General features: G+C 36.9%; 1 protein-coding gene and 1 pseudogene across 8 annotated transcripts in view; one reads left to right on the forward strand and one right to left on the reverse strand.

Moving 5' to 3' along the window:
* Window positions 1-27181, forward strand: part of TAX1BP1 (Tax1 binding protein 1) — an 83335-nt gene that overhangs the window by 10881 nt on the left and 45273 nt on the right. For all 7 annotated transcript variants that reach the window (XM_086396387.1, XM_086396385.1, XM_086396390.1 and 4 more), the window contains 5 exons: window positions 6057-6159; window positions 12072-12259; window positions 15953-16111; window positions 24819-24967; window positions 25055-25145. In XM_086396387.1, coding sequence (XP_086252513.1) covers window positions 6057-6159; window positions 12072-12259; window positions 15953-16111; window positions 24819-24967; window positions 25055-25145 — 690 coding nt within the window. The remainder of the gene's footprint in view (window positions 1-6056; window positions 6160-12071; window positions 12260-15952; window positions 16112-24818; window positions 24968-25054; window positions 25146-27181) is intronic.
* On the reverse strand, window positions 1088-3502 carry LOC147374140 (EEF1A lysine methyltransferase 2 pseudogene; annotated as a pseudogene). The gene has a single exon (XR_015162477.1). The product of XR_015162477.1 is annotated as an EEF1A lysine methyltransferase 2 pseudogene (transcript).

Consider the following 27181-nt stretch of genomic DNA (forward strand, 5'->3'; position numbering starts at 1 on the left):
AAAAACTTTAATTTCCTGGTATGGAAAGTGAAACTAAGCAGTGATTTTATACTTGAATATCTTGTTTCAAGTTTTTCCCCTCTTCTTTGTTTCTCTTTTCCTTTTCATATTTGTCTTCATTCTGCTGCTTCTGTCTTCCTGCCCTGTCTCCATTCCAGTCCTTTCTTATTTTGTTTTTAAAAAAATATTCTCCTGTTGTAAAAATTATCATAATTTTAGAAAACTTAGAACAAAACAGGGGATGCAAAAGGTAAAAATTTAAGATGGCCAGCAGTCCCATCGCTCATCTATGTGCATGTGCTCTAAGTTGCATTAGTCAGTGTTTGACACCGTAGCCCACCAGGCTTCTCTGTCCGTGGGATTCTCCAGGCAAGAATACTGGAGTCTGTTGCCATGCCCTCCAGGGGGTCTTCCCAACCCAGGGATCAGACCCTAGTTTCTTAATAAAGAGTGGTTACCCTTATTAATGTTTTAAAAGTGTTTCCTTTCAGTCCTTTTTTTTTTTTTCCTTTTAACTAAAGGGTGAATACTTTTAGTCTTTTTTGAATGCGTATATTTTGAAAATAGTTGAAAGTAGTAGTATATGGGGTCGCTGAGAGTCGGACACGACAGAGCGACTTCACTTTCACTTTTCACTTTCCTGCATTGGAGAAGGAAATGGCAACCCACTCCGGTGTTCTTGCCTGGAGAATCCCAGGGACAGAGGAGCCTGGTGGGCTGCCGTCTATGGGGTCGCACAGAGTCGGACACGACTGAAGTGACTTAGCAGCAGTAGCAGTAGTATATGGTGTATTTTATGTCCTGAATTTTTCACTTATGATTGTAGCCACTTTCTCAATAAGTAGCTCTGTAACATATTATCTCATGCAGGGACATTTATGTTGTTTATGATATGATATTTCTTAGAATGAGCATTGCATCTCCCTTTGTGTATCTAGGCATTTTTGCAGTTCTTTCCTTTTAAAAAAGAAGGACCTTTATTCTTGTAATGGTGTTTGAAAATTACAGTATATACAAAAGAAAATTAATACCCTTACAAAGTGTACCCTCACCTTCCCCACAAATACCTGTTGCTGTTTGGTGTATGTTTTTCTAGAATTTAAAAATTCATAGGCTCATTTTTAAACTGTTTTTTAGGTTTTGTATTCATCTGCACATAATCAGCAAACTTCAGTGCCTTACCTGCTTCATGCCCTGTCTGTCTCCATCTTTATCTTCCCCCAAACCAGTCCCCACTGTCTCTGTCTTTGCAAGTGCTCTCTGTGTGCGCTCATTCCTAATGTTTCTTTCTTCTGAGGTTTCTCCAGAATTTATTAATACCTGTATTTTTACTTGATAAACTTGTCCTTCTGATCTTCTTTACATTTGCTTTCAAAATTTACCAATGATTAATACCAACATGTTTTCTAAAATGTTAATCCTATTTAAAGGAAACACACTTGCCATTTTTTTCTTTTCTGTTATTCTTGTTTAATTTCCTTTTTTGCTCTTACTTTGCCAGTTGCATTAGTAACAGAAGAATGATGTCCAGTACTATTGTTAATTCCCCAAACTGGACTAAATAGTGAAATATCTGTTGTTTTGGTTATTTTCTGAGCATAGATAGGCCCTCTTAACTGGATACAAGTGTAGCTCCTAAAAGCAACATGTTTCGACAGTTGTAGGTAACTTTGCCCCATTGTTCTAAGTATCATCAGAATTCTCTCTGCCATTTATCAATGTTATAAAATTTGCTGTTATCAACTCTAAATTTTCTTTATGCTTGCCGCTAAGGGACTAAAAGGCAAATTCCCTTGCATTTCAAGGGATTGGACTCTGCACTCCAGAAATCTGATCAAGTTTACAAGATAACCAAAAAAATAAAAGAGAAATAGTGTATGCCTTGGACACTGTGGTGTGATTTTTCTAATTTGTTTACTGTTCTTACCATGAATGCATGCATGATTTCTAGATGTCCAAATTCTGTTTCTTCCAGTTTGTCCTTCTATCGTATGTGGGAGTTTAGATGTTAGACATAACTATCCTAAAGGGATCTGTACTCTGTCTTTCCATATTGAGAGACTTTTACATTATTTTTTTAAAGTATTTGCTTGACGTGCACCTCACATAACTTTTGTTCAGTTTTTCCTTCTCAAAAGGAATTTAAAGTATAGTTCTATATTGCTGATTTTTATATTCAGATTGAGTTGCATCTTGCCCCAATTTCTTGGTTGGCTTAGCGTGGGATACCTGTGATGTTTTAGAGCATGGTCTGCCACTCCCTTGAGTTGCCCAGATTTATACATTAAAGGAAAGCAAAGTATAAGTTAGCGTTGTAGTTACACAATAAGAAACAGCCTGAATTACTGTGATTCAGTTAGAAACAGCAAGGACCAAACCACTTAACATATCTCTCAAACATTTTTCTTATGTGGTAAAAGATTGCACTTCCCCATTAATGTTTTTCTTATCATGAAAGACAGCTAGAAACAGCATTTTCCACCTTTACCTTACTGTTTCTGTCTTTAGTCAACTACATTTTATTTAGGAATAGTATAGTCATTGACTCTGTTGGAAGGAAGGAGGTGGAATTTCAGAAAGTATGAGAGTATATCCTACTAGGAGAAGAGTGAGTAGAGTCCTAGTGGTAAAGAGCTTGAACTTTAATGAGATTATTTTATATCCTGCTAGGAAAAGAGTGACTGAACTTCAGGTTTAGAGCCTGACTTTGCCTTTTACTATTTCCCGCCCCCCCCCCCCCCCCCCCCCGTAAGTTCATTTACTGCTTTAAAGTTTTAACTCAGCAGTTAACAGGAATTTTTTTTTTTAATCTGAAGAAAAATATTTACATCTCAAATACAAAAGAAAATTTTAAAATTATTCTTGGTTGATCTCTAAGACCCAACCACTTACAAGCCTTTTTTTTTTTTTTTTAAACCAACCCATTATTTCTACTCAAAATGTGCATCCTGTGTACTTACTAAACATTTACTTGCACTTGCATTTTATGTGTCAGGTCTACTTGATGCAGAGCTTCTTAAAAAGCACTAACTGAATCTGTCCAGTGAAGTCTCATGTTTTTTGGAAAACCAGTTTCCAGATTGGCTGCCAAAGCTGAACTTGGGTGTGGGCAGCTCTTCGGAAAGTTCACATCCTTCACCAGATTCATCCAGCAACTCTTCCTTGGTCCAATTACATGAGGTTATTAGAAAAAAGCCTTTCACTTTCAACGCTCTGGAGAGAGATTTCAAATACTTTCTCTCCTCAATTGCAGTGTCAGGATTAAGGCTTATGGCATGAAACATCCGTCCCTTTGTCAACACAAATGAAACCCAGACAACTTTGTGGAAGGGTTCAAAAAATCTTCTGCCTTCAGTGTAATGTTAGATAAACCTTCTTTCTCTATAATACTTACAGAAAGCTGTATTGCAGCAGAGTAATCAATTCCATTAACATCAGAGAAATCAAATTTTGCAAGTTTAACCAGGAAAACGCCAGTTCCCAATATCAAGCACTGAAGCATCCAATGTAATCTTGTGTTTCTGCATGCACCTTATTAGTCAAGTCCTACTCTCTTCTCTAAACCATATTTCTCCTGTATCTCCGTATTCTTGGAAAGTTTGCAGTTCTCTCTTATAGACGGCCTCCCAATGCTCTCGGGTTCCCAGAGCAGATGGGACAAAGCCTTCCCCTCTAGGACTGCCCCCTGGGGACCGCACCATGGCTCCAGAGCCGCTGTCATCATCCATGCCCTCTACTAGTTTCTTAATTTGTAACATAAGGGTAGTATTTTTTCAAAAACAATAAATGTATTTATTACTGCTGTTCCCTGTGCCGCTGGAATCAGGTATATATAATTGTGATATTAGCAGTTCTGTGTGTCCGCCATCACAAATATATGGCTCACTAAGCATGTTTTCTAACCACCTGGTCCAGGTAGAGCCTCTTCAGGTAGGGAGATGTTTTTCAAAAAACATGTAGCTCTAGAATAGTATTTCTTTCCAGACTAGCATATGGACCAGCATGGGGACAAAGAATACAAGGTATAACTTGTACCAGGTTTATCTTTTGGGGAATACTTCAGATGGGCTCTTTTTCAGGAGATGTTAGAAGCATTGGGAGATAGGGAATGAGGGACAGAACATCTTAGAGTTAACATCACTGTCCCTAATAGGTTATGTGCCCTTGGTTATTAATGAATAGTAACATTTCATGGACACTCACGTGCCAGCATTGTGCCAAGTGTCTTTACAGGGCTTACCTCATTTGATACACATATAAGCCTTTGAGATTGTTTGTTATCTTCGTTTTATTTATTTATTTTATGGCTGTGCTGGGTCTTGGTTGCTGCACAGGTTTTTCTCTAGTTGTGGAGAGCAGGGGCTACTCTGTAGTTGTGGTGCATGGGCTTCTCATTGTTGTGACTTCTCTTGTGGAGCACATGCTTTATGGTGTCTGGGCTTCAGTAGTTTTGGTCCCTGCCTCTAGAGCACAGGCTCAATAGTTGTGGCACATGGGCTTAGGTGCTCCAAGGCATGTGGGATCGTCCCTGAACCTGTGTCTCATGCATTGAACCACCAGGGAAGCCCTGTTATCTCCATTTTAAAGACGAGACAACAAAAATAACTTGTCTGAAATCTTATAACTACTGATATTTTTTAGCAGTCTGACCCTACTTTCTGTGCTGTTAATTACAGCATACAGTGCTTGAAAAACTACCTTTTATGGTGTGCCCATCTTGGGTCAGGCACTCTGCCAAGTGCTGCTTTTATGTTTATTATCTAATTTAATCCTTCTGAAAATTTTGAGAGAAAAAAACTGAGCCTTAGGTCAGGGAAATCACTTAAACATGATGGTTTCCTTAAGCTTCTTTCAAATGTTTTTGACCATGACACAGAAAGAAATAAAAATTCTGTGATTTGACCCAGCAGAGTTGCATGCAGATATATACTGAAACAAATTTTCATCAAGCAATACTTAGCTTTCATGCACTCTGATGCTTTCTAATTAAAAAAATAAATGTGGGCATGAATTACTAAATTGAATCACCACTTACTCTACTGGATTGTGACCTACAGTTTGAAAACACTCCTTTAGAGACTAAAGATAGTAATACAAGATTCTTCCATCTTTAGTAGTCTGGAATATCCAATCCTAGGTCAATCAGAATTATAGAACATATGTGTAATCAAACCCTGTGGATGATGCATAATTTCTCATGTGTGCACAGTCACGTTGGACTCTTTGTGACCCTTTGAACTATAGCCCACCAGGCTCTGCTGTCCATGGGATTTTTTCAGGCAATACTGGAGTCGGTTGCCATTTCCTTCTCCAATAGGATCTTCTTGACCCAGGGATTGAACCTGAGTCTCTTGTGTCTCCTGCATTGAAGGTGGATTCCTTACCCACTGAGCCATCATGGAAGCCATGATATACTGGCAAATGTATATCTATTTTCTGTTTAAAACATATATAATATTATTACCACAGTTCATCTGGAAAATAACTGAGATATGTAATGTATATGTTCATGTTGTTAGTTGGAAATATTTTAGAGATTGATGGGATATAGGTGGTTATTTTGTATGTGTGAACACCTTAGGAATAAAAGTAAAAATAAGTTTTACAAAATTTACCATGCCTGTAGGCAAGACTTAGAGAGACTAGTGAAATTTAATTAGTGGATTTAAGGAAGAAGGAGAAATCTAATTTTAAAAAAGCACTTAAATTTGAGGCATAAAATAACTTAAAAACTTACCATTTAGTGAAATCAAATTTTAAATGAAACATAAGTTTTTATATTTTATCATATGTGTGCTAAGATTTTCCATGGGAAATTGGATATCAAATTGCATTTTAATACATAGAAGTTCTACTGTTACAGATTTTTATAGCAGTAGGTTATAGCTTAATAAAGAATTATAATAAAAATTTGATGTGCTTGTTAAAATGCCCATGATTTGTAAACATATTAATGCATGCTTTAATTTCAGGATGCAGTAAACAATATGCTGTAAGATATCACTCATATTAAGCCACTTACTTTATAATATCTACTTTTTGTTGTTCTCCTTTAGGTTGGATGGAGTACTGCTCGTGATTATTACACGTTTTTATGGTCCCCTATGCCTGAACATTATGTAGAAGGATCAGCAGTCAATTGTGAGTTAGCATTTCAAGGTAAGAACTGAAAACAGAACTCAATGAAATTAGATGTTTTATTGCCATTAAAAATGTTGTACCCTGTTGTAATTATCTGCTTAGGTGTGTCCAGTGACTAAAGTTAAATTAGTGTCTGTCTTTATCAAAAGTCATAGAATGTAAATATCTGGTGACGGTCTCATGATACTTTATGTAGACAATTAAACATTGTTTTCCTTATTTCTTCATTGAAGTCTTTTGATCACTTTTTTTCAAATGAGAAAATAATGCTGTTACTGGTATTAGATAGTAAAATTAAAGGTGAGAAAAATATTGTGTATGAAAATCACAAAGATGATTAATGGGATTTATAGAATAGAAATTCTATAGGGAAAGTTGCCTATAAAAATGGATGTGAATAATACAAAATTCATTTTGTCTTAGCTTGGTGTTAGATACAGAGTTTAAAAAATACTTTTGAGGAAGATAGACCTAGTATTGTCCCTCCCCACACATTCCACCTTCACAAAGGTGATAGCTAGAACTCCAGTACCCCTCCTGTGGCCATGAGGTAGAAGGCCAAGACAAGCACATATATGTTTGTTTTAACATGGCTGAGCTCCCAAATCAAGGTCAGCTGGCAACTGCCTTCAGATTTCTTGTTATGTTAAAAACAAACAAACAAACCCTGTTGCTTTATTTTTTAAAAACAAAACACAACAATTTTATTTAGAAATCTGTAACAATTTGCTGCAGAGTGATTTTTGCATTAAAATTGAACTGACTTCAGATCGTATTAAAGCTCTTTCTTAGTCTTATTTATATTGTGAACTGTTTTTGGTCTGGGGAAGCTAATGGACTGTCTCAGTATAATATTTTAATACACATAAAGTCACCTATATGGGTGTAACAGCTTATTTATTCGTTGTCTATTAATATCTTGGTTGCTTCCAAGTTTTGGTAGTTGTGAATAAAACTGGTAGAAACATCAATATACAGGTTTTTGTGTGGATGTGTAAGTTTTCAGGTTATTTGGATAAATATCAGAGTATGATTGCTGGTATGGTGAGAATATATTTTGAAATATATTCTTCCCATGTAGCACTAGTGGTAAAGAACCTGCCTGCCAATGCAGGGGATGTAAAGAGACGTGTGTTTGATCCTGCATTGGCAGGCGGGTTCTTTACCACTAGTGCTACATGGAAAGAGAAGCTTCTCTTTCTGAATTTCCTCTAGAGGAGGACATGGCAACCCACTCCAGTATTCTTGCCTGGAGAATCCCATGGACAGAGGAGCCTGATTGGCTACAGTCCATAGGGTTGCAAAGAGTTGGACATGACTGAAGTGACTTAGCATGCATTGGTAAGAAACCATCAAACTTTTTCCAAAGTGGCAATATTTGCATTCCCACCAGCAATGAGAGAGAGTTGTTGTGGATTACATCTTTGCCAGCATTAGGTGATGGTAGTGTTTTGGCTCTTGGTGGTTTATGTTTTTAAAAAAACTTAACGAGGTTTATCAGTTGGCAATGTGATCACATATAGCTTGCATATATATTAATAGAAAAAGTTTCATTATGTACTGTGACAGGAAACACATATTCAGAGGATACAATTTGTACTTGTAATAAAGACAAAGATTTAGGTCGTCATAGATGTTTTATAGATTAAGAAATTTACAAATTGTATATGTAGTTTCTTTTAATTCATGGCCTTTTTTTAGATGATCAAATTCAAATGTGTATATTGGGACTGATTTTGTTATGAGATATTATACAAAGTTGTGGCTTTATTTCTGGTAATTGTTCATGTGATTAGTTTTCTTAGAATAAGAAGCTTAACAGAATTTGTTATAGTGACTAATGAATTTGCTTATTTATGACAGCAAAAAGTTTAAAAGCACTTTGAAAAAAAGAAATGCATCCAGTTTATTTCTATTTATACTGTAAAAGGATTTTCTTGGGAGCTAATTTACATGTTTTTGAAAATTCATCATAATTTTTACTTTGAAATTCAGAAAGAGAAGCTTCTGCTTGCCTAGGACTTGTTTGTTATATAGTGAACTCAAGATAGAATCATGAAAAACTTGGTTATATAATATTAGAGGTAGAAGGAATTTTAAGCATAATCCAAATAATTTTGCTCATTTTGTAGAGTAGTGATGAGAAAATCCTGAACTGCAAAACTCAAAACAACTAATAAAATATAAATAGGTATAATTGTTTTCCTAAATGAACCCGTATTTATTTACTATAATTTGATTGCTAATGTTACAGGCTATAAAATTTGACTTGGAATTTGGTTTTTACTTTTTCCTGTTCTCAGTGTTATTGATCTGATGAGATCTATTTCTAGGTAGCTTTAAATCTCAACTCTGAATAACTATATTTTGTGTCTTAAATGGTGTTGAACCATTTGTAGATTTTTCCTGTACCGATCTTCATTGTTTTGCATGGGCTCTCTCTAGTTAGGTGAGCAGGGAGGGGCTATTGTTTGTTGCAGTGTGCAGGCTTCCTGTTGTGGAGGCTGCCCTTGTTGTGGGAGCACAGACACTCTTAAGAGAGTGGGCTTCGGTAGTTGCGGCACGTGGTTCAGTAGTTGTGGCTTGAGGGCTCTAGAGCACGGGTTCAGTAATTGTGGCACATGGGCTTAGTTGCTCTGTGGTATGTGGAGTCTTCCCAGACTAGGGACTGAACCTATGTCCACTGCACCACCAGAGAAATCCTGGGCCATGTTTTCTAGTGAGTTATTTTTGTGATATTAAAAAAAGCAGACCTTGAATATCTAGTCTGTAGATAATGCCATGATACCAGAGCTGCTTGCTGCTGCAAGTCACTTCAGTCATGTCCAACTCTGTGCGACCCCATAGACAGCAGCTCCTCTGTCCCTGGGATTCTCCAGGCAAGAATACTGGAGTGGGTTGCCATTTCCTTCTCCAGTGCATGCATGCATGCTGAGTCGCTTCAGTCATGTCCGAACCAGAGCTGCTTAGTCAAACTGTATTTTTGTTTTCTGTTTAAGCTTTTAAAGTAAATGTAGTGGCCATTTGCAAAGTTACTCAGCCACAGATTAATAAATTTAGTAGAAGTTATTAAGAGGCTGGAGTTTTTAAAAATTTCAAAAATTTATTGCTAGATAAATTTGTTGTGGCTTGCAGGATGTTAGTTCCCCAACCAGAGGTGGAACCCATGCCCCCTGCACTGGAAGTGTTCAGTCCTAACCACTGGATCCATAGGGAATTCTATGTTATTTTTAAAAATAACTTTATATTTTGAAATAAGTTTAGATGTACAGTTGCAAAAATAGTATACAGAATTTTCATCTACCCTTCAGCCAGCTTCCCTTAGTGTTGACATGTTGTATAACCATTTATTTTTTTAAAAAACAGAAATTTAACATTGGTACAATACTATTGACTACAGTAGTACAGACTTTATTCAGATTTCACTAGTGTTTCCAGTAGTTTTCCTTTTTTCTGTTCCTGGATCTAGTCCATAATCCCACATTGTATTTGTCACATCATCATCTTCTCCAGTTTGTGATAGTCCCTCATTCTGTTTTTCATGACCTTTCACTTTTGAAGAGTACTTTTCAGTCTTGTTTTGGTAGAATGTTCCTCATTTTGAGTTTTTCTGATCATTTCTTGTGATTAGATAGAGGTTATACATTTTCAGGAAGATTACCATGAAAGTGATGTATTCTTTTCAGTGCATTGTACTAGAGATTACTTGATGTCTGAATGTCTAATTTCTAGTAATGTTAGTTTTGATCACTTGGTTAAGGTGATGTCTGCTGTTTCTCTATATTCAAGTTAGTATTTTTCTCTTTGTAATTTAATGAATATTATGGGGAGCAACTTTGAGATAAGCAAATGTTGTTTCGCCTCAAACTTTGACCCATTAATTTTAGTATCCATCAGTGGATCTTACCTACAACAATTACTGTTGTTGTGTTTGTCTGATGATGCCTTTTTATTCTCATTTCTTGTACATTATTAGTTGGAATTATTATGTTAGGAAGAGTTGTCCTCTTCTCCATGGATTCATGGAAATTTATTTTCTTCTGTGGGATAAAGTCTAATGTAATCATTTTTTTTTGTTGCTCAAATTGTTTTGGCTTTTTTGGCTACTGGAAGCTCTATCAGATGGACTCCCGTGGTTTTTTGACATCCCCCTCCCCCAGTTTTTTTGAGAACTTCTTTCTTATTTTCAAGAACCACCAGATATTTTAGGATAATACTATATTTTCTCTGCCTCCCCATCCCCATGGACAAAGATCAGCTAATTTTTAAAGAAGGAAGTCAAGTGAAATCGATATCATAATAATAAAGGCTAAAATTTTCAAGATATGAAGTAGTAATAGGCATAGTGAATACAGATTTCTGGGTCGAAATCAATATTGAAGATAAGGTGAATAGATTGATCTATGTATTTCATTTCACTATCATTGAATGTTTTCTTTTTTCAAGTCATTCTGGGAGATTTCAGAATTTTGATATTTATTAATAATCTGCTCTTAGCATTTCTGACGGAGAAGGCAATAGCACCCCACTCCAGTACTCTTGCCTGGAAAATCCCATGGACGGAGGAGCCTGGTAGGCTGCAGTCCATGGGGTTGCGAAGAGTCGGACACAACTGAGCGACTTTACTTTCACGCATTGGAGGAGGAAATGGCAATCCATTCCAGTGTTCTTGTCTGGAGAATCCCAGGGATGGCGGAGCCTGATGGGCTGCCGTCTATGGGGTCGCATAGAGTCGGACACGACTGAAGCGACTTAGCAGTGGCAGCAGCAACATTTCTGAGGTTTATGTGTATGTGTTCAGTTGTGTCTCACCTCTTTGCAACCTCATGGATGGTAGCCCACCAGGCTCCTCTGTAGGTTGCCATTTCTTCCTCCAGGGATGGATGTTGCCTATAAAGCATATATGTAATGGTAATGCAGAGCATACTGTGGAGGATTTTTGAAAAAAAAAATGAATTCAATTTTTATTTATTTGGCTGCACCAGATCTTGGTTGCAAAACACTATATATTTAGTTGTGGCATGTGGGATCTAGTTCCCTGACCAGGGATCTAAGCCAAGTCCCCTACACTGAGAGCTCAGAGTTCTAGCCATTGGACCACCTGGAGAGTCCTCTGATTTTTTTTTTTTTTTTTTTCTTTTTTATCCCTTTTTACATGTAAAAAATAACCATGGGAGCTTTGGAGAGGAGGTAAAGATTCATTTTGAGCTGTAATACAGCAAAATTTAAGAGGGTAGCACTTGAGCTAAAGAAGAAAGGAACAAATATTGAAAACAATTGTCAGATAGTGGGCTAGATGGTATACATAATCCATGATACTTTGAAGCTTTGAGATAGCTGTCTTCAGATTTCTTTTACAGATAAGAAATAGGCTCAGGGAGGTTAAATATATAATAATTAGTGGTAGAGCTGGGATTCCAGAATAAATATTTGTGGTTCCAAAGCTTATTTTTGTTCTGCACAAGTAGACCTCATCCTCTTTTTGCCCTTACACAATTCACATGTGTGGTATATTCCTTCTGTTAATATCTCTCCTTTGCATTTAATTAATGTCATTGGAGAGAACATTTCTTTAATTGATATATTTCTACCTCTAGTCTTCCTAGGTTTTTATGCTTACTCTTTCATTGCTCCTCCTCCAGCCTCTTTCTCATTGAAAACTACATACTTGACTCTCCCAGATGAATTGGTTTTATCCGAGTGAAACTACAGGGAAAGAATATTCTGAAAGTATAATCTTAGACCTAAGATAAGAAAAATACGGCATATTTAGGGAAGAAGGAAGAGTCTGGTTTTGATAGACGATTTATGAAGGAGGAAAGAAAGACATCTTGAGTGTCTAGAAACAAGATCAGGAATAAGAGGAGATGGCGAGATTTGTTAAATACAAATAATTTTATAACAATAAATTTTGTTTATACTCCTTTTAGGATATTACCTTCCAAATGATGATGGAGAGTTTTATCAGTTCTGCTATGTTACCCATAAGGGCGAAATTCGTGGAGCAAGTACACCTTTTCAGTTTCGAGCTGCTTCTCCAGTTGAAGAGTTGCTCACTATGGAAGATGAAGGAAATTCTGATATGTTGGTGGTGACCACAAAAGCTGGCCTTCTTGAGGTAGGTACCAACAGTGACTGAGTGAGTGATAAATTTACATTATGAACTATATTTTTTGTTATGAACTGTGGCTTTAAAATAGTTTTAAAGACAAATCAGTCATTGCTCAATTAGAAGCAGAGTTCTTGTTGGTTGGCATTTTAAGAATTTTCAGGTTGTCCAAGAGTATAACCTGAGAATCATATGCTTTTTAACTAATGAACTTAAAGTGTATTTTTTGTCACAATTATGTTACTGATTTCACTGTGGCAGGGACTGTCCTAGGCTTATTAGTATTTTGTGAATAGTATATAGATTGGCGATAAGTAATTGCTGAGAGAATTTAGACCTAAAACTCCTAATGTTCCCTTACCCTAACCTTTCTCCTTTAGGGATCACCTAATCTGTTGATTGTAGAATAGTACAGATGTGGGGGTGAAGCTGATGGGAAAGCAGTATAAAGCAATAATGTGTGTGTTAGTCACTTAGTCGTATTTGACTCTCTGCAATCCCATGGACTGTAGCCCACCAGGCTCCTCTCTCCATGGAATCCTCTAGGCAAGAATACTGGAGTGGGTAGCCATTCCCTTCTCCAGGGGATCTTCCTGACCAAGGGATCGAACCCAGGTCTCCTGTATTGCAGGCAGATTCTTTACTGTCTGAACCACCAGGGAAGCCCTTGTAAAACAGTAAGTCTAACTGTAATTGGATGTGAACCTTATTTTACTATACTCCAAGCATGCTCTATCCCAAATGTGGCAGTGAAGCATCCTGGTCTTTTAATTTAGGTTGAGCATTTTTAGAATGATTTCTTTTCCTATCAAATGAATAAGCTGGATTAACCATAATTTTTTAAAAAGTGAAAAATCTTCTTACTGTTTTTTATTAAATATTTTGGAGTCATTTCACCAAAGGAAATTTACTGTGTAGAGGTGTAAAAAATGCCATGTCTTAATTTTTAGTACTTACTGAAAAGGAAAAACTAGAACATCATTCATATTTCATGATATTTCTCAATATCTTTACCCTAAACCTAGCAAATTAGAATGTTATGTTTGAGTTTCTGTGAAAAAATACTTTAATTGGTTCAGTATACATTTTTGATTAATTAATTTTTGATTAATTTACATTCCTATTTAGTCTTATTCTTTATACTTATTCTTCATACTCACATGGATTTTTATATATAAATCTCTTTTATGTCTTTGATTTTATTTACCTTCAAAAACAAACTGCAGAAAAAAGACTAGATTATAGATACTGTACAGTTGAACTAAGAAAGTTAGAAGGAACCTCTAACTTTTATTGTGAATTTTTTCATATATTCCCTTCCTCCTTCCAGAAATTCCTCTCTTATCTTAAATAAAGAAATGTAACTTTTATAGGGTGACTAAGACATTTTGTGGTGACGACTGCCTGATGATCAAGGTTTTTAGCCTGGTATTTGAATGCTAGTCAAAGATGCTGAAATAGGCCTAGCTCTTACAAAGAATGCAGTGTTTATATTGGAGTTTTTTTGAATACTTGTTAGACCACCCTGATTTCAGAAGACCTCCAACAGAAAAGCAACAGGCATTTTGGCTTCTACCTCTCTTTTGTGCTCCCAAATAAATTGGGACATTGCACAGTTTAGTTCTCTTTTTCCTACTTTTAAAATGTACTTTATAGAGAAAATTTAAATTTCTCTCTCTTAGGTAAATGTTTTTGAGATAAAGTATTTATAGTCTGAACAATTTTTTGACAAATCTTTTAAATTTCCGCATTCATGAAAATCTTTAATGAGTTTACTAAAAATGCACCAAATTAATACAAGTGTGAGACATTATTTAGGGCACTGTTGACATTACAAATGATTGAGTAATGGTTCTTCAGTTTGTGAACCTTGATGATGGGATCTTAGGTATTTAAAAAATAGATATTTTGGGAGTAGAGTGGGTTATTTTAAGTATGGGCTATCCATTGTGTGTGAGAAAATTATTGTTAAATTTCTTAGCTATAATAATTGTAGTGGCTAAGTATGAGACTGTACTTATTAGGTGATAGCTTGCCCTGTGCACTTAGGAGTGAAGTGTCTGCATTTATGTTTCAAATGCTTTAGCAAAAAAAAAAAAAAATTACATAAACTTACATATCTGTGTATTTATAAAATAAACATGGTGAAATAACTATTCAATTTAGATTATGGGTGAATGGAGGTTCATTGTAAAATATTAACCATTTTGTATGCTTGAAAGATCCCAGAATACAAAGATGGGGCCAGGAATTGGACTTCTATACAGTTTTATCTAATTTTAGTTAAAAATTTCTGCTTTTTCTGCCTAAGAGTCAGTGAACTCTTTAGAAAGTATATGTCAATTAAATGAATCACTGGGAAATAGTAGTTCTTTTATGATGTTTCTGTCATACTGGGTCAAGGTGAATCTTTAAGCTGCCAGGAAGTTTAGAGCCCGAAATAATTTTTTTTAAAAAATAGAGTAAAAAGAAATTCAGTGAATACTTAAACTTTTCTCTTTTGAGAGCATTTACTCTAGTCATTTTCATTTAGTCTGATGGAAGAGATAGATGGGGCATTTAAAAATTTTTCAACTCTTTAACTTTTGTAAGAGCCATTTTAGTGTTTAAATAATTAGAGTTTGTTTCCACGACCTTGGGAAATTAACTTGGGGTGTACTGGGGGAAAATGTTTTTATTTAGCTAAATGTATAATGCTTCTGTTGTGAGTCTCCATTCTTCTTCCCCTGTTAGAATCAGACAACTTGCTGAAAAAAAAATATTGACCATATTATTTATTTTCTATTTTAGGTCCCTTAATTTGGTCATTTTTAGAATACTTGAGTTCCTGAACTCAGTTAACTATTAGGGTTCATGTAAGAGTCAGTTATGTTGTTAAAGTCTGCATTTTTTCCTAAAATTTGCATTTACTTATAAAGTTTGTTTTAATTTACCTAAATAGAGGCTGTTTTGTACATGCAGAAACTTATTTCTTAGTATCTTATTTAAATTTATTATTAATTGGAGGATGATTGCTTTACAGTATTGTGTTGGCTTCCACATATATCAGCATGAATCAGTCATAGGTATATATTTGTTCCCATCTCCCACTCCTAAGAACTTATTTAAAGAACCCAAAGTTCATAGTAATCTGACAGGTGAAGGCCTTATGTAACACACAAGGAAGTTCTTAATAAATTCAAAGGTTTCCATTCAAGAAGAGGTGCATGTTTTTCTCATTGATTATTACCCAAGATAAGAAAAGCCCAGAATTGCCACTTTTCATAGATTTCCATTCAAGAAGAGGTACATATTTTTCACCTTTTTACCCCAAATAAGAAAGCCTAGAATTGTCACTCATGAAACTAAATATGCCTTATTTTTAGTACTGATTTGAAAAGTGATTAGCAGGCAACTTCATAATAAAATTCATTACTTCTGCACCTGCCTTCTTGTAATGTTTTCTTCTTTGCCCAATAAAAAATGGTTTACATTTATGATTAATTTTTTTAAAAATTTTAATTGGAGGCTAATTACTTTACAGTATTGTAGTAGTTTTTGCCATACATTGACAGATTCATGAATTTTTAACTGATGACTGATTCATATGAAGATAGTTTGTAAAAGTTCTTTCTACAAATTTCTTCACTATTTTTTTTGAAATGGAAAACTGAATTTGTAATATATTGTAGGATTATAAACAATTTGAGTTTTGTTTTATAGTTGAAAATTGAGAAAACAATGAAAGAAAAAGAAGAACTGTTAAAGTTAATTGCCGTTCTGGAAAAGGAAACAACACAACTTCGAGAACAAGTTGGAAGAATGGAAAGAGAACTTAACCATGAGAAAGAAAGAGGTGATCAGTTGCAAGCAGAGCAGAAGGTTAGTTGTGTCCTGTGTAACTGATTGGAGTTATACTGTCTGAAATCCAGTTTTTTTAGAAACTGAACCAATGAAAATGAGTGAAGATCCCATGTTGAAAAATATATTTGGATAGATATTTGTACAAGGATAGGTCAGATCCTGTCAACCTTCTGCCACAGCCTCTTCTATGTTGTGAATGGTTAAAATACTTTTGAGATTTTTGGTATCAGGCTTGTGACATAGTCCTTGACAGCTGTTTCTAGATGCTTTACATCTCATTGTAGAATATGTGATTGATCTTGGGGAGGTGGCTTAGAAATACAATTAGGAATGATAAACACTGAATAAAGGGAAGAGTAGAATAAAGTAATTAAAATTACTTTTTAAAAATCAGAATTCAGTGAAATAAGATGTACTAATATAATTTTGAAATCATTGATGTGAGAAAGGCAATAAATTATCCTAAAAACCACCTAATTAAAAAAAATTGGCACAGTCTTAAGCTAAGAAAAAAAGTTTAAGCATAGAACAGTGTAATTTAGGGATAAAAATGGATTTAAGACAATAGTCAAAACCAATGGAAAAAGCAGTCAGCTAGTAATTGACTTGTTTATTTAATATTTTCATAAAGTTTATTGACAAACTTGCACAGATTATGGTTTTATATGTATATCACAATCTCACTTACATTGTTAGTAGTTGGAAATGCTTATGCTCATTGACAACTGACCTGTTGTTCCCTAAGGATGGAGTCTGTTGCACTCTTTTTTATTTTTATTTTTATTTTTATTGTAGTATAGTTGATTCACAGTGTTGTTTTAGTTTCAGGTGTACAGCAAAGTCAGTTGGTTACACATATATCTACTTTTTCTTTATTAGATTGTTTGCCCATGTAGGCCATTACATGGATATAGTAATGTATATGTCTCAACCTCTCAATTTATCCCCCTCTCCCAGTTATTCTTTTGTGCAGCAAGACCTAGAACAGTTGCTTAATAATTGTTGATTGAGCCATTTTATACTCTAGTGGAGTGATTGTATATTGTACGCTTGAGCAGAGGTGATATACAGATAGGGCTCAAACAAAAAAGATTAACCTTATTCTGTTTGAGGATTGCTTGAATTAGAGGGTAAACATAATATCAGGCAGTGTGTACAGTTGTTTATTTCCTTATGGATTAGTAGCTTAGTTGTGTCTGACTCTTTGCGACCCCATGGACTATAACCTACCAGGTTCCTCTGCCCATTGGATTCTCCACGCAAGAATATTGGAGTGGGTTGCCATGTCCTCCTTGTCTCCTTATAAACATCTGTCAAGTCTTTTGTCCTTATTACTATTAGCCTTTTTAGTTTAAAATACACAGTTATTCTCCCAATTTTATTCCTGGGGAGTAATTGCAGTCCTACAGTAGGGGTAGATACTCTGGTTAAAGAACCATTTTTGGTGGGGAGGGGTGGGAAGGAGGGTGGTGTAACATGTGGAATCTTAGTTCCCTGACCAGTGATTGAATCCGTGCTTCTCTCAGTGGAAGCTTGGAGTCTTTTAACCACCTCCAGGGAATTCTAAGGAACCACTTTTTAAATTTGAACTTTTTAAGTAGGTATACCCAAGTATTATAAATGTTATAATAAAATCTCATTATATGTGCCTAGCTTGACTATTAGAACATCCAGGTAAATTTTTAATCCAGTTGTTGTAACTCTCTTGCTGTCCTTTGTATAGTTCTAACCCTTTTCTTTCTATTCTTCACACATTTCTCTTGCTGTTACCTGAATTTGGCAGTTTTCCAAAATGGCCCATTACAACCTGTACCTAGCCTGTGAGATCAAGAATACCCTGAAGTATGGCCTTTGATGTTAGACGCTGTTCACCTTGAAATCCAAATGGGAAGAATGGATGATTTAGAGAGTAGGAATGGCAGAAAGAGAGGCCTTCAATTGTGTGAAATTACTCATGTACATCAGACCATTTTTCTGGTTCAGTTGAGTATTACCTGAAATTTAAACAGTCTTAGGTTCTCTCTGCTGTCCAGGTGACGGGTTAAGCACTATAGATAAGACTAAAGATTATGCTGACAGACGTGGGTTGAGAAAATGGTAGACTGAGGTCAGGGGATTAATGAAGCATAATTTGTAGGAGACTGTGGCTAAGGTACCCAGAAGAAATCTTTGGAAGTTTATGGCAACTCACAAATCTTGATGACAGTCACCCATCATGAAGGGGACTTCTTCCTTGCTACTGTTCTTCCATTGGAATATACAATCTGGGAAGATAGATATGTGGAAGTGATTTTTTTTTTTTTTAAGTTATTCTATAGAAAATGGTGACAAAAAGACTTAGAATGGTATTTGTTGAATAATAGATTCTCACTAACTTCAGCTAATATTGTTATATTAATTTTCATAATCAATGAAGAAATAAAATAATGTCATCCAAGAGGAGTAAGAATTGACAACATTTTCCCCAGATTTTAAAAGCATGTTTATATAATGTTATATACAAACAATTCTGAGTTATATTTTGGCAGTTGCTTATTTCTGGGGATAAAATAATATGCTTGCTAGGAGAGCTACTTCCTCTTTGCTGTTAGTCATGGGGCTTCTAGTTCTTTATGAATTTGCTTTTTACTTCCAAAATTATAGTCTCCATCTTAATCAGGCAGGCCTGCTGGGCATTAGAATAGCTCAGAAACTTTTAAACCTGGGTTAGTTGAGTGACTTATAAAATCTGTGACATTTCTTGGCACCTGTTTAAAATCTGGTGTGAAATCTGGTTTAAAATCTGTGGTATGAATTGTAAAAAACAGTCTTCGTATAATAGTTTTAAAGTATGAGTATATAAACTGCTGAGTATCTGAAAGACTATTAAGATAGATCATTTATGCAATGTACAAAATATGCACATCTATAGATGTTTAGATTAGTGGTTGCCTGGGACTGGTGGGAAACAGTGACCATAAGTAGGTAAAGGGTTTCTTTTGGGGGTGATGAAAATGTTCTAAAACTAGGTTATGGTAATGGTTGCACAAGTCTGTAAATATATTAAAAACCATTAAATTGTATACTTTTGGAACTAGCTTCTTGCAGTTACAATGCTTTCAGGGTTCACCCATTTTATAGTATGGATCAGTATTTCATTCTTTTTAATGTCAAATGATATCTCATTAGCTTCCCTGATAGCTCAGTTGGTAAAGAATCTGCCTGCAATGCAGGAGACCCTGGTTTGATTCTGGGTCTGGAAGATCTGCTGGAGAAGGGATAGGCTACCCACTCCAGTATTCTTGGGCTTCCCTTGTGGCTCAGCTGGTAAAGAATCCCCCTGCAATGCGGGAGACCTGGGTTCGATCCCTGGGTTAGGAAGATTCCCTGAAGGGAAGGGCTACCCACTCCACTATTCTGACCTGGAGAATTCATGCGTCCATGGGTCGCAGAGAGTCTGACATGACTGAGTGACTTTCACTTTACATTTATTAGACTTGTGTAAAAATTAGCAGTTTGTGTATTTATTCATTGTGTTCTGGTTTTTGTTTTGAAGTGCTGGATATATATTTGAAATTAGAAGATTGAAAACTGAGGCTCAGAGAACCAATGCTCCTGAATCCTGTTTTTCAAATAGGACTAAAATGGGCTATGACCCTGTTAAGTTTTCTAATTAGTTCATAATCTTTTGGTGAATTCCATCTATGAATGGAATGTTTTCATAAAATAAATTACATTCTTAACTTGAATATTGGTAATTTAAGATGTCCTTCAAGATATTTTGAAACCAAATTTTTTTGGGTGGTACTCAAACAATATGGTGGCTCAGAGGTTAAAGCGTCTGCCTGCCCTGGAGGAGACCTAAGTTCGATCCCTGGGTTGGGAAGATCCCCTGGAGAAGGAAATGGCAATCCACTCCAGTATTCTTGCCTAGAGAATCCCATGGACGGAGGAGCCTGGTGGGTTACAGTCCACGGGGTCGCAAAGAGTCGGAGATGACTGAGCGACTTCACTTTTAAACAATATTGCTTAAACAATATGAGGAGCTTGTTATGAACTCTTGTTTATATTCATATTGTTTTGATTCTTAAGTTTCACAAATCAGGTAGGGTAAAGAATCTGCCTGAAATGCAGGAGATGTGGGTTTGATCCCTGGGTCAGGAAGATTCCCTGGAGAAGGAAATGGCAACCCACTCCAGCCTTGCAGGCTACAGTCTATGGAGTCACAAAGAGTTAGACATGACTTCGTGAGTAAACAGCAAGGTGTAGGGTACCTTGAAACGTTACCAGGCATTTGGGAGTTACCATAAGTACATGAGTGAGAGAACGTGAAAGATCTCTCATATAATGGCTCTGTCTAGTGTGGACCTCTTCAGTTCAATTCAGTTGCTCAGTCGTGTCCGACTCTTTGCGACCCCATGAATCGCAGCACACCAGGCCTCCCTCTCCATCACCAACTCCTGGAGTTAACTCAGACTCATGTCTATTGAGTCGGTGATGCCATCCATCCATCTCATTCTCTGTTGTCCCCTTCTTCTCCTGCCTTCAATGTTTGACAACATCAGGGTCTTTTCCAATGAGTCAACTCTTCTCGTGAGGTGGTCAAAGTACTGGAGTTTCAGCTTTAGCATCATTCCTTCCAAAGAACACCCAGAGCTGACCTCCTTTAGAATGGACTGGTTGGATCTCCTTGCAGTCCAAGGGACTCTTAAGAGTCTTCTCCAACACCACAGTTTAAAAGCATCAATTCTTCGGCGCTCAGCTTTCTTCACAGTCCAACCCTCACATCCATACATGACCACTGGAAAAACCATAGCCTTGACTAGACGGACCTTTGTTGGCAAACTAATGTCTCTGCTTTTGAGTATGCTATCTAGGTTGGTCATAACTTTCCTTCCAAGGAGTAAGCATCTTTTAATTTCATGGCTGCAGTCACCATCTGCAGTGATTTTGGAGCCCCCAAAAATAAAGTCTGACACTGTTTCCATCTATTTGTCATGAAGTGATAGGACCAGATGCCATGATCTTAGTTTTCTGAATGTTGAGCTTTAAGCCAACATTTTCACTCTCCTCTTTCACTTTCATCAGGAGGCTCTTTAGTTCTTCTTCACTTTCTGCCATAAGGGTGGTGCCAGCTGCATATCTGAGGCTATTGATATTTCTCCTGGCAATCTTGATTCCAGCTTGTGCTTCTTCCAGCCCAGCGTTTCTCATGATGTACTCTGCATATAAGTTAAATAAGCAGGGTGACAATATACAGCCTTGATGTACTCCTTTTCCTATTTGTAACCAGTCTGTTGTCCATGTCCAGTTCAAACTGTTGGTGACCTGCATATAGGTTTCTCAAGAGGCAGGTCAGGTGGTCTAGTATTCCCTTCTCTTGAAGAATTTTCCACAGTTTATTGTGATCCACACAGTCAGAGGCTTTGGCATAGTCAATAAAGCAGAAGTAGATGTTTTTCTGGAACTCTCTTGTTTTTTCTATGATCCAGTGGATGTTGGCAATTTGATCTCTGGTTCCTCTGCCTTTTCTAAAACCAGCTTGAACATCTGGAAGTTCACGGTTCATGCATTGCTGAAGCCTGGCTTGGAGAATTTTGATTACTAGCATGTGAGATGAGTGGAATTGTGCGGTAGTTTGAGCATTCTTTGGCATTGCCTTTTTTGGGGATTGGAATGAAAACTGACCTTTTCTAGTCCTGTGGCCACTGCTGAGTTTTCCAAATTTGCTGGCATATTGAGTGCAGCACTTTCACATCATCATCTTTCAGGTTTGAAATAGTTCAACTGGAATGCCATCACCTCCACTAGCTTTGTTTGTAGTGATGCTTTCTAAGGCCCACTTGACTTCACATTCCAGGATGTCTGGCTCTAGATGAGTGATCACACCATTGTGATTATCTGGGTCGTGAAGCTCTTTTTTGTACAGTTGTTCTGTGTATTCTTGCCACCTCTTCTTAATATCTTCTGCTTCTGTTAGGTCCATACCATTTCTGTCCTTTATTGAGCCCATCTTTGCATGCAATGTTCCCTTGGTGTCTCTAATTTTCTTGAAGAGATCTCTAGTCTTTGCCATTCTATTGTTTTCCTCTATTTCTTTGCATTGATCGCTGAGGAAGGCTTTCTTATCTCTTCTTGCTATTCTTTGGAACTCTGCATTCAGATGCTTATATCTTTCCTATTCTCCTTTGCTTTTCACTTCTCTTCTTTTCACAGCTATTTGTAAGGCCTCCCCAGACAGCCATTTTGCCTTTTTGCATTTCTTTTCCACGGGGATGGTCTTGATCCCTGTCTCCTGTACAGTGTCACGAACCTCCGTCCATAGTTCATCAGGCACTCTCTCTATCCGATCTAGGCCCTTAAATCTATTTCTCACTTCCACTGTATAACCATAAGGGATTTGATTTAGGTCATACCTGAATGGTCTAGTGGTTTTCCCTACTTTCTTCAATTTAAGTCTGAATTTGGTAATAAGGAGTTCATGATCTGAGGCACAGTCAGCTCCCAGTCTTGTTTTTGCTGACTCTCTAGAGCTTCTCCATCTTTGGCTGCAAAGAATATAATCAGTCTGATTTTGGTGTTGACCATCTGGTGATGTCCATGTGTAGAGTCTTCTCTTGTGTTGTTGGAAGAGGGTGTTTGCTATGACCAGTGCGTTCTCTTGGCAAAACTCTATTAGCCTTTGCCCTGCTTCATTCCGTATTCCAAGGCCAAATTTGCCTGTTACTCCAGTTGTTTCTTGACTTCTACTTTTGCATTCCAGTCCCCTATAATGAAAAGGACATCTTTTTTGGGTGTTCTAAAAGGTCTTGTAGGTCTTCATAGAACCATTCAACTTCAGCTTCTTCAGCATTACTGGTTGGGGCATAGACTTGGATTACTGTGATATTGAATGGTTTGCTTTGGAAACGAACAGAGATCATTCTGTCGTTTTTGAGATTGCATCTAAGTACTGTATTTTGGACTCTTTCGTTGACTATGATGGCTACTCCCATTTCTTCTGAGGGATTCCTGCCCGTAGTAGTAGATATAATGGTCATCTGAGTTAAATTCACCCATTCCAGTCCATTTTAGTTCACTGATTCCTAGAATGTCTACATTCACTCTTGCCATCATCTCTTGTTTGACCACTTCCAATTTGCCTTGATTCATGGACCTGACATTCCAGGTTCCTATGCAGTATTGCTCTTTACAGCATCGGACCTTGCTTCTGTCACCAGTCACATCCACAACTGCGTATTGTTTTTGCTTTGGCTCCATCCCTTCATTCTTGAGTTATTTCTCTACTGATCTCCAGTAGCATATTGGGCACCTGCTGACCTGAGGAGTTCCTCTTTCCGTATCCTATCATTTTGCCTTTTCATACTGTTCATGGGGTTCTCAAGGCAAGAATACTGAAATGGTTTGCCATTCCCTTCTCCAGTGGACCACATTCTGTCAGACCTCTCCACCATGACCCACCTGTCTTGGGTAGCCCCATGGGCATGGCTTAGTTTCATTGAGTTAGATAAGGCTGTGGTCCTAGTGTGATTAGACTGACTAGTTTTCTGTGAGTATGGTTTCAGTGTGTCTGTCCTCTGATGCCCTCTTGCAACACCTACCGTTTTACTTGGGTTTCTGTTACCTAGGGCATGGGGTATCTCTTCACGGCTGCTCCAGCAAAGCTCAGCCGCTGCTCCTTACCTTGGGCTAGGGGTATCTCCTCACTGCCGCCTTTCCTGACCTTCAACGTGGGATAGCTCCTCTAGGCCCTCCTTCGCCCGCGCAGCCACCGCTCCTTAGACGTGGGGTAGCTCCTGCCGGCCGCCCCCCCTGACCTCGGACGCGGGGTATTTCCCCTCGGCCGTTCCTGCGCCGTCGCAGCCTGGCACTCAGCCGCTACCCCTGACCTCGGACGTGGGGTAACTCCTCTTGGCCGCCTCTCCTCGGGCATGGGGTCCTCCCGGCTTCTGCTCCTGACCTCGGACGTGGGGTAGCTCCTCTTGGCCACGCTTGCGCCCGCGCTTAGTGCGCTGGTCGCAGCTGCCCTTGCTTAGTGCACCGATCTCTTGTCTAAATTGACGTGATAAGATTTTTTAGTTATCTGTTTAAGATGGTAAAGAATCTGCCTGCAAGGTGGGAAACCTGAGTTCAGTGCCTAGATCAGGAAGATCCTCTGGAGAAGGGAGTGACTTCCCACTCTAGTATTCTTTGCTGGAGAATTCCATGAACAGAGGATCCTGGTGGGCTACAGTCAGTGGGGTTGCAACGATTCAGACATGATTAAGCAATTAACACTTTCACAGTACCCATTGTATTTTCATAATTATCAGTGGTGCTTAGTGACTTATGCTAGAAGAAGTGGGTGTTAACCTTGGTTAATATCATGAAAACTGTTTTGTCATTGGAGTAACAGTAGAAAGCAAGATGTGTAAAAAAAAAAAAAAAAACCAAAGTGACTAATTTTCAAGTTCTCCTCACTTTCATTGCCTGTCCTCTGGTGGAGAAAGGCCTGAAATCATCCCACAGAGTGTGTGAAAAGTCCAGGAGAAAAGTTAGTAATTGTTTAATTTAGTATTTAAAAAGTTTATTGTATGTTACCATTTCAGGTAACATACATAACATAACATTTTAGTTTTTATTCTTATAAAGTTTGGAGGGGACAAATGAGGGATTAAAATTTTAAGGATAGATTTCTTAGAAATATACAAATTTGTATTTCTGATTATGTTTTTGTTTCTCAAAATATTTTATTATTGTTTCTAAGGCTCTTACTAAAGTCTCACAAAGTTTAAAAATGGAAAATGAAGAATTTAAGAAGAGATACAATGATGTTACGTCCAAAGCTCTCCAGCTTGAAGAAGATATTGTGTCAGTGACTCATAAAGCGATTGAAAAAGAAACTGAATTAGACAGGTATTTCTAATATTTTAAAAACACCTTCATGTTTTAAAAATGTTTTAAGACAGTTGTTTATGTTAATGTTATTTGACTTTAACTCAGTTTAAAGGACAAACTCAAAAAGGCACAGTGTGAAAGAGAACAACTTGAATGTCAGTTGAAGACAGAAAAGGATGAGAAGGAACTTTATAAGGTAATTTATTCCTTACATTTTTATTAGTTATCTTTTGCTGTGTAGCATATTGCCCCAAAACTTAGTGTTCAGGAATTTGGGAGCAATTTAGCTGAGTGGTTCTGGCTCAGAGTCTCTTGTGTAGTTGCAATCAAGATGTTGGCAAGGGCTGAAGTCCACTAAAGGCTCTCAGTTAGAACTGGGGGATGTGCTGTCAGAGTGGCTCGCTTACATGACTTTTGGCAGGAGGTCCTTCAGTTTCTTGGAATGTTGCCTCTTCAGTGGCTGTTTGAATGTCCCCACAGTATGGCAATCAACTTCTCTCAGAGTGAGCCATACAAGGGAGAGAAGGAGGAAATCAATACATTTTATGACTTGGTCTGCAAGTTGTGCACTGATGCTTCTTCTTTATCTTACTAATTAGAAGCAAGTCACTCTAGCTGATACTGGAGAGGGGAATTAGGCTCCACTTCTTTAAGAGAGGAGAATCAAAGGATTTAGGGATATATTTTAAAACTACCTCATTGTGTATAGTCCCTAAAAGTTTTCAGGAAGTTTAAGTTACTGGTATTTTAGATACTTAGCAGGTAATGTATAATAAGTCAGAGATTTTTAATGGTAATAAGATAGCCGTTGATCAGGATTTGTGCAACTAATTTTCCCCTTTTAAGAGTATATAAATGTTAGTGAGAGGATTAATTTATTTCAGTGATGATCATATTTTAGTTTGCCTTTTGGAAATATCTAAGAGACTTTCATTTTAAAAAAGGATTCTGTAGACAAATCTTCACCTTTCAGAGTTTTTTCTCCTTTCCTGTTTAAGCAGCTCTAAAATAGGATAGTGAGTGTTAGTTGTCAATATTGTGGATACATATTGGGACTTGAAGCAGTTCTTGAAGGCAGTTCAAGATTAGGAATTTCAAGAACATTCTGAGTTAAGTATTACTTGGATAGATTTAATCTCTTTATTAGAAGAGAACAGCACTCATTTATATAATTATGGTATATGTTAAAAATAAAGCATAACTTCATATATTCAGTATTTGAGAGTCTCGTCTCAATTTGTACTAAAAATGTAGAATATGATTTATTTATTGCCAGTAGGTTTTCCCCTTCTTCTTATTAAAAAATAACTATTCACTTATTTATATCTGTTGATAAGCTCTGTGCCATCATTGGGTACCGAAGTATGAAATTCCAAATCTTTTCTGAGAATCACCTTTTTTTTTCCTTCATTTTTATTGAGATACCATTGACATACAGTATTTATAAGTTTATGGCATAAGCATAATGGTGTATATCATGGAATGATTACCACAATAAGTTTAGTGAACATTCATCATCTCATATAAAAGATTTTTTGCCCTGGTGATGGGAACTCTAGGGATTTACTCTCAATAACTTTCATATATAACTTACAGTGGTGTTCATTTTAGTTACTGTGTGATATGTTATATCCCTAATACTTATTTATCTTTTAACTGGAAGTTTGTACCTTTTGATTAGTTTGTCTAACGCCACCTCCCTTCACTCTCTGTCTCAGGTAACCACAAATCTGACCTGTTTTTTTTCCATGAGTTTGTTTTTGAAGTTTAATTTGACCCACACAAAAGTATATTTAGTTCTGGGTGCATAGCATTGTGATTTTATATTTTTATACATTTCAAAATGATCACAATAATTCTAGCTACCACCTGTCACCATACAAAGGTATTGCATGATTATTGACTATATTCAACATGCTATATATTTCATACCTGTGACTGATTCTGTTTTTATAACTATGTACCTGTTAATCTTCCTCACCTGTTTCTCTCATCCCCCAGCCAGCAACCACTTGTTAGTTTTCTTCATCTGTCATTCTTTTTTATGTTCATTTGTTCTGTTTTTTAGATAACACACGTAAATGAAATAGTATGGTATTTGTCTTTGATTTATTTCACTTAGGTCCTTCCATATTGTTGTTGCACATGGCAAAGTTTTTCTTTTTTTTATGGCTGAGTAATACACCTGTGTGTGTGTGTACACATACACACAGCATCTTCTTTATCCTTTCA

Source organism: Bos grunniens, chromosome 4 (assembly GCF_055505025.1).
Source record: "Bos grunniens cultivar Pamir isolate PY7600 chromosome 4, Bosgru_T2T1.0, whole genome shotgun sequence".
Taxonomy (NCBI): domain Eukaryota; kingdom Metazoa; phylum Chordata; class Mammalia; order Artiodactyla; family Bovidae; genus Bos; species Bos grunniens.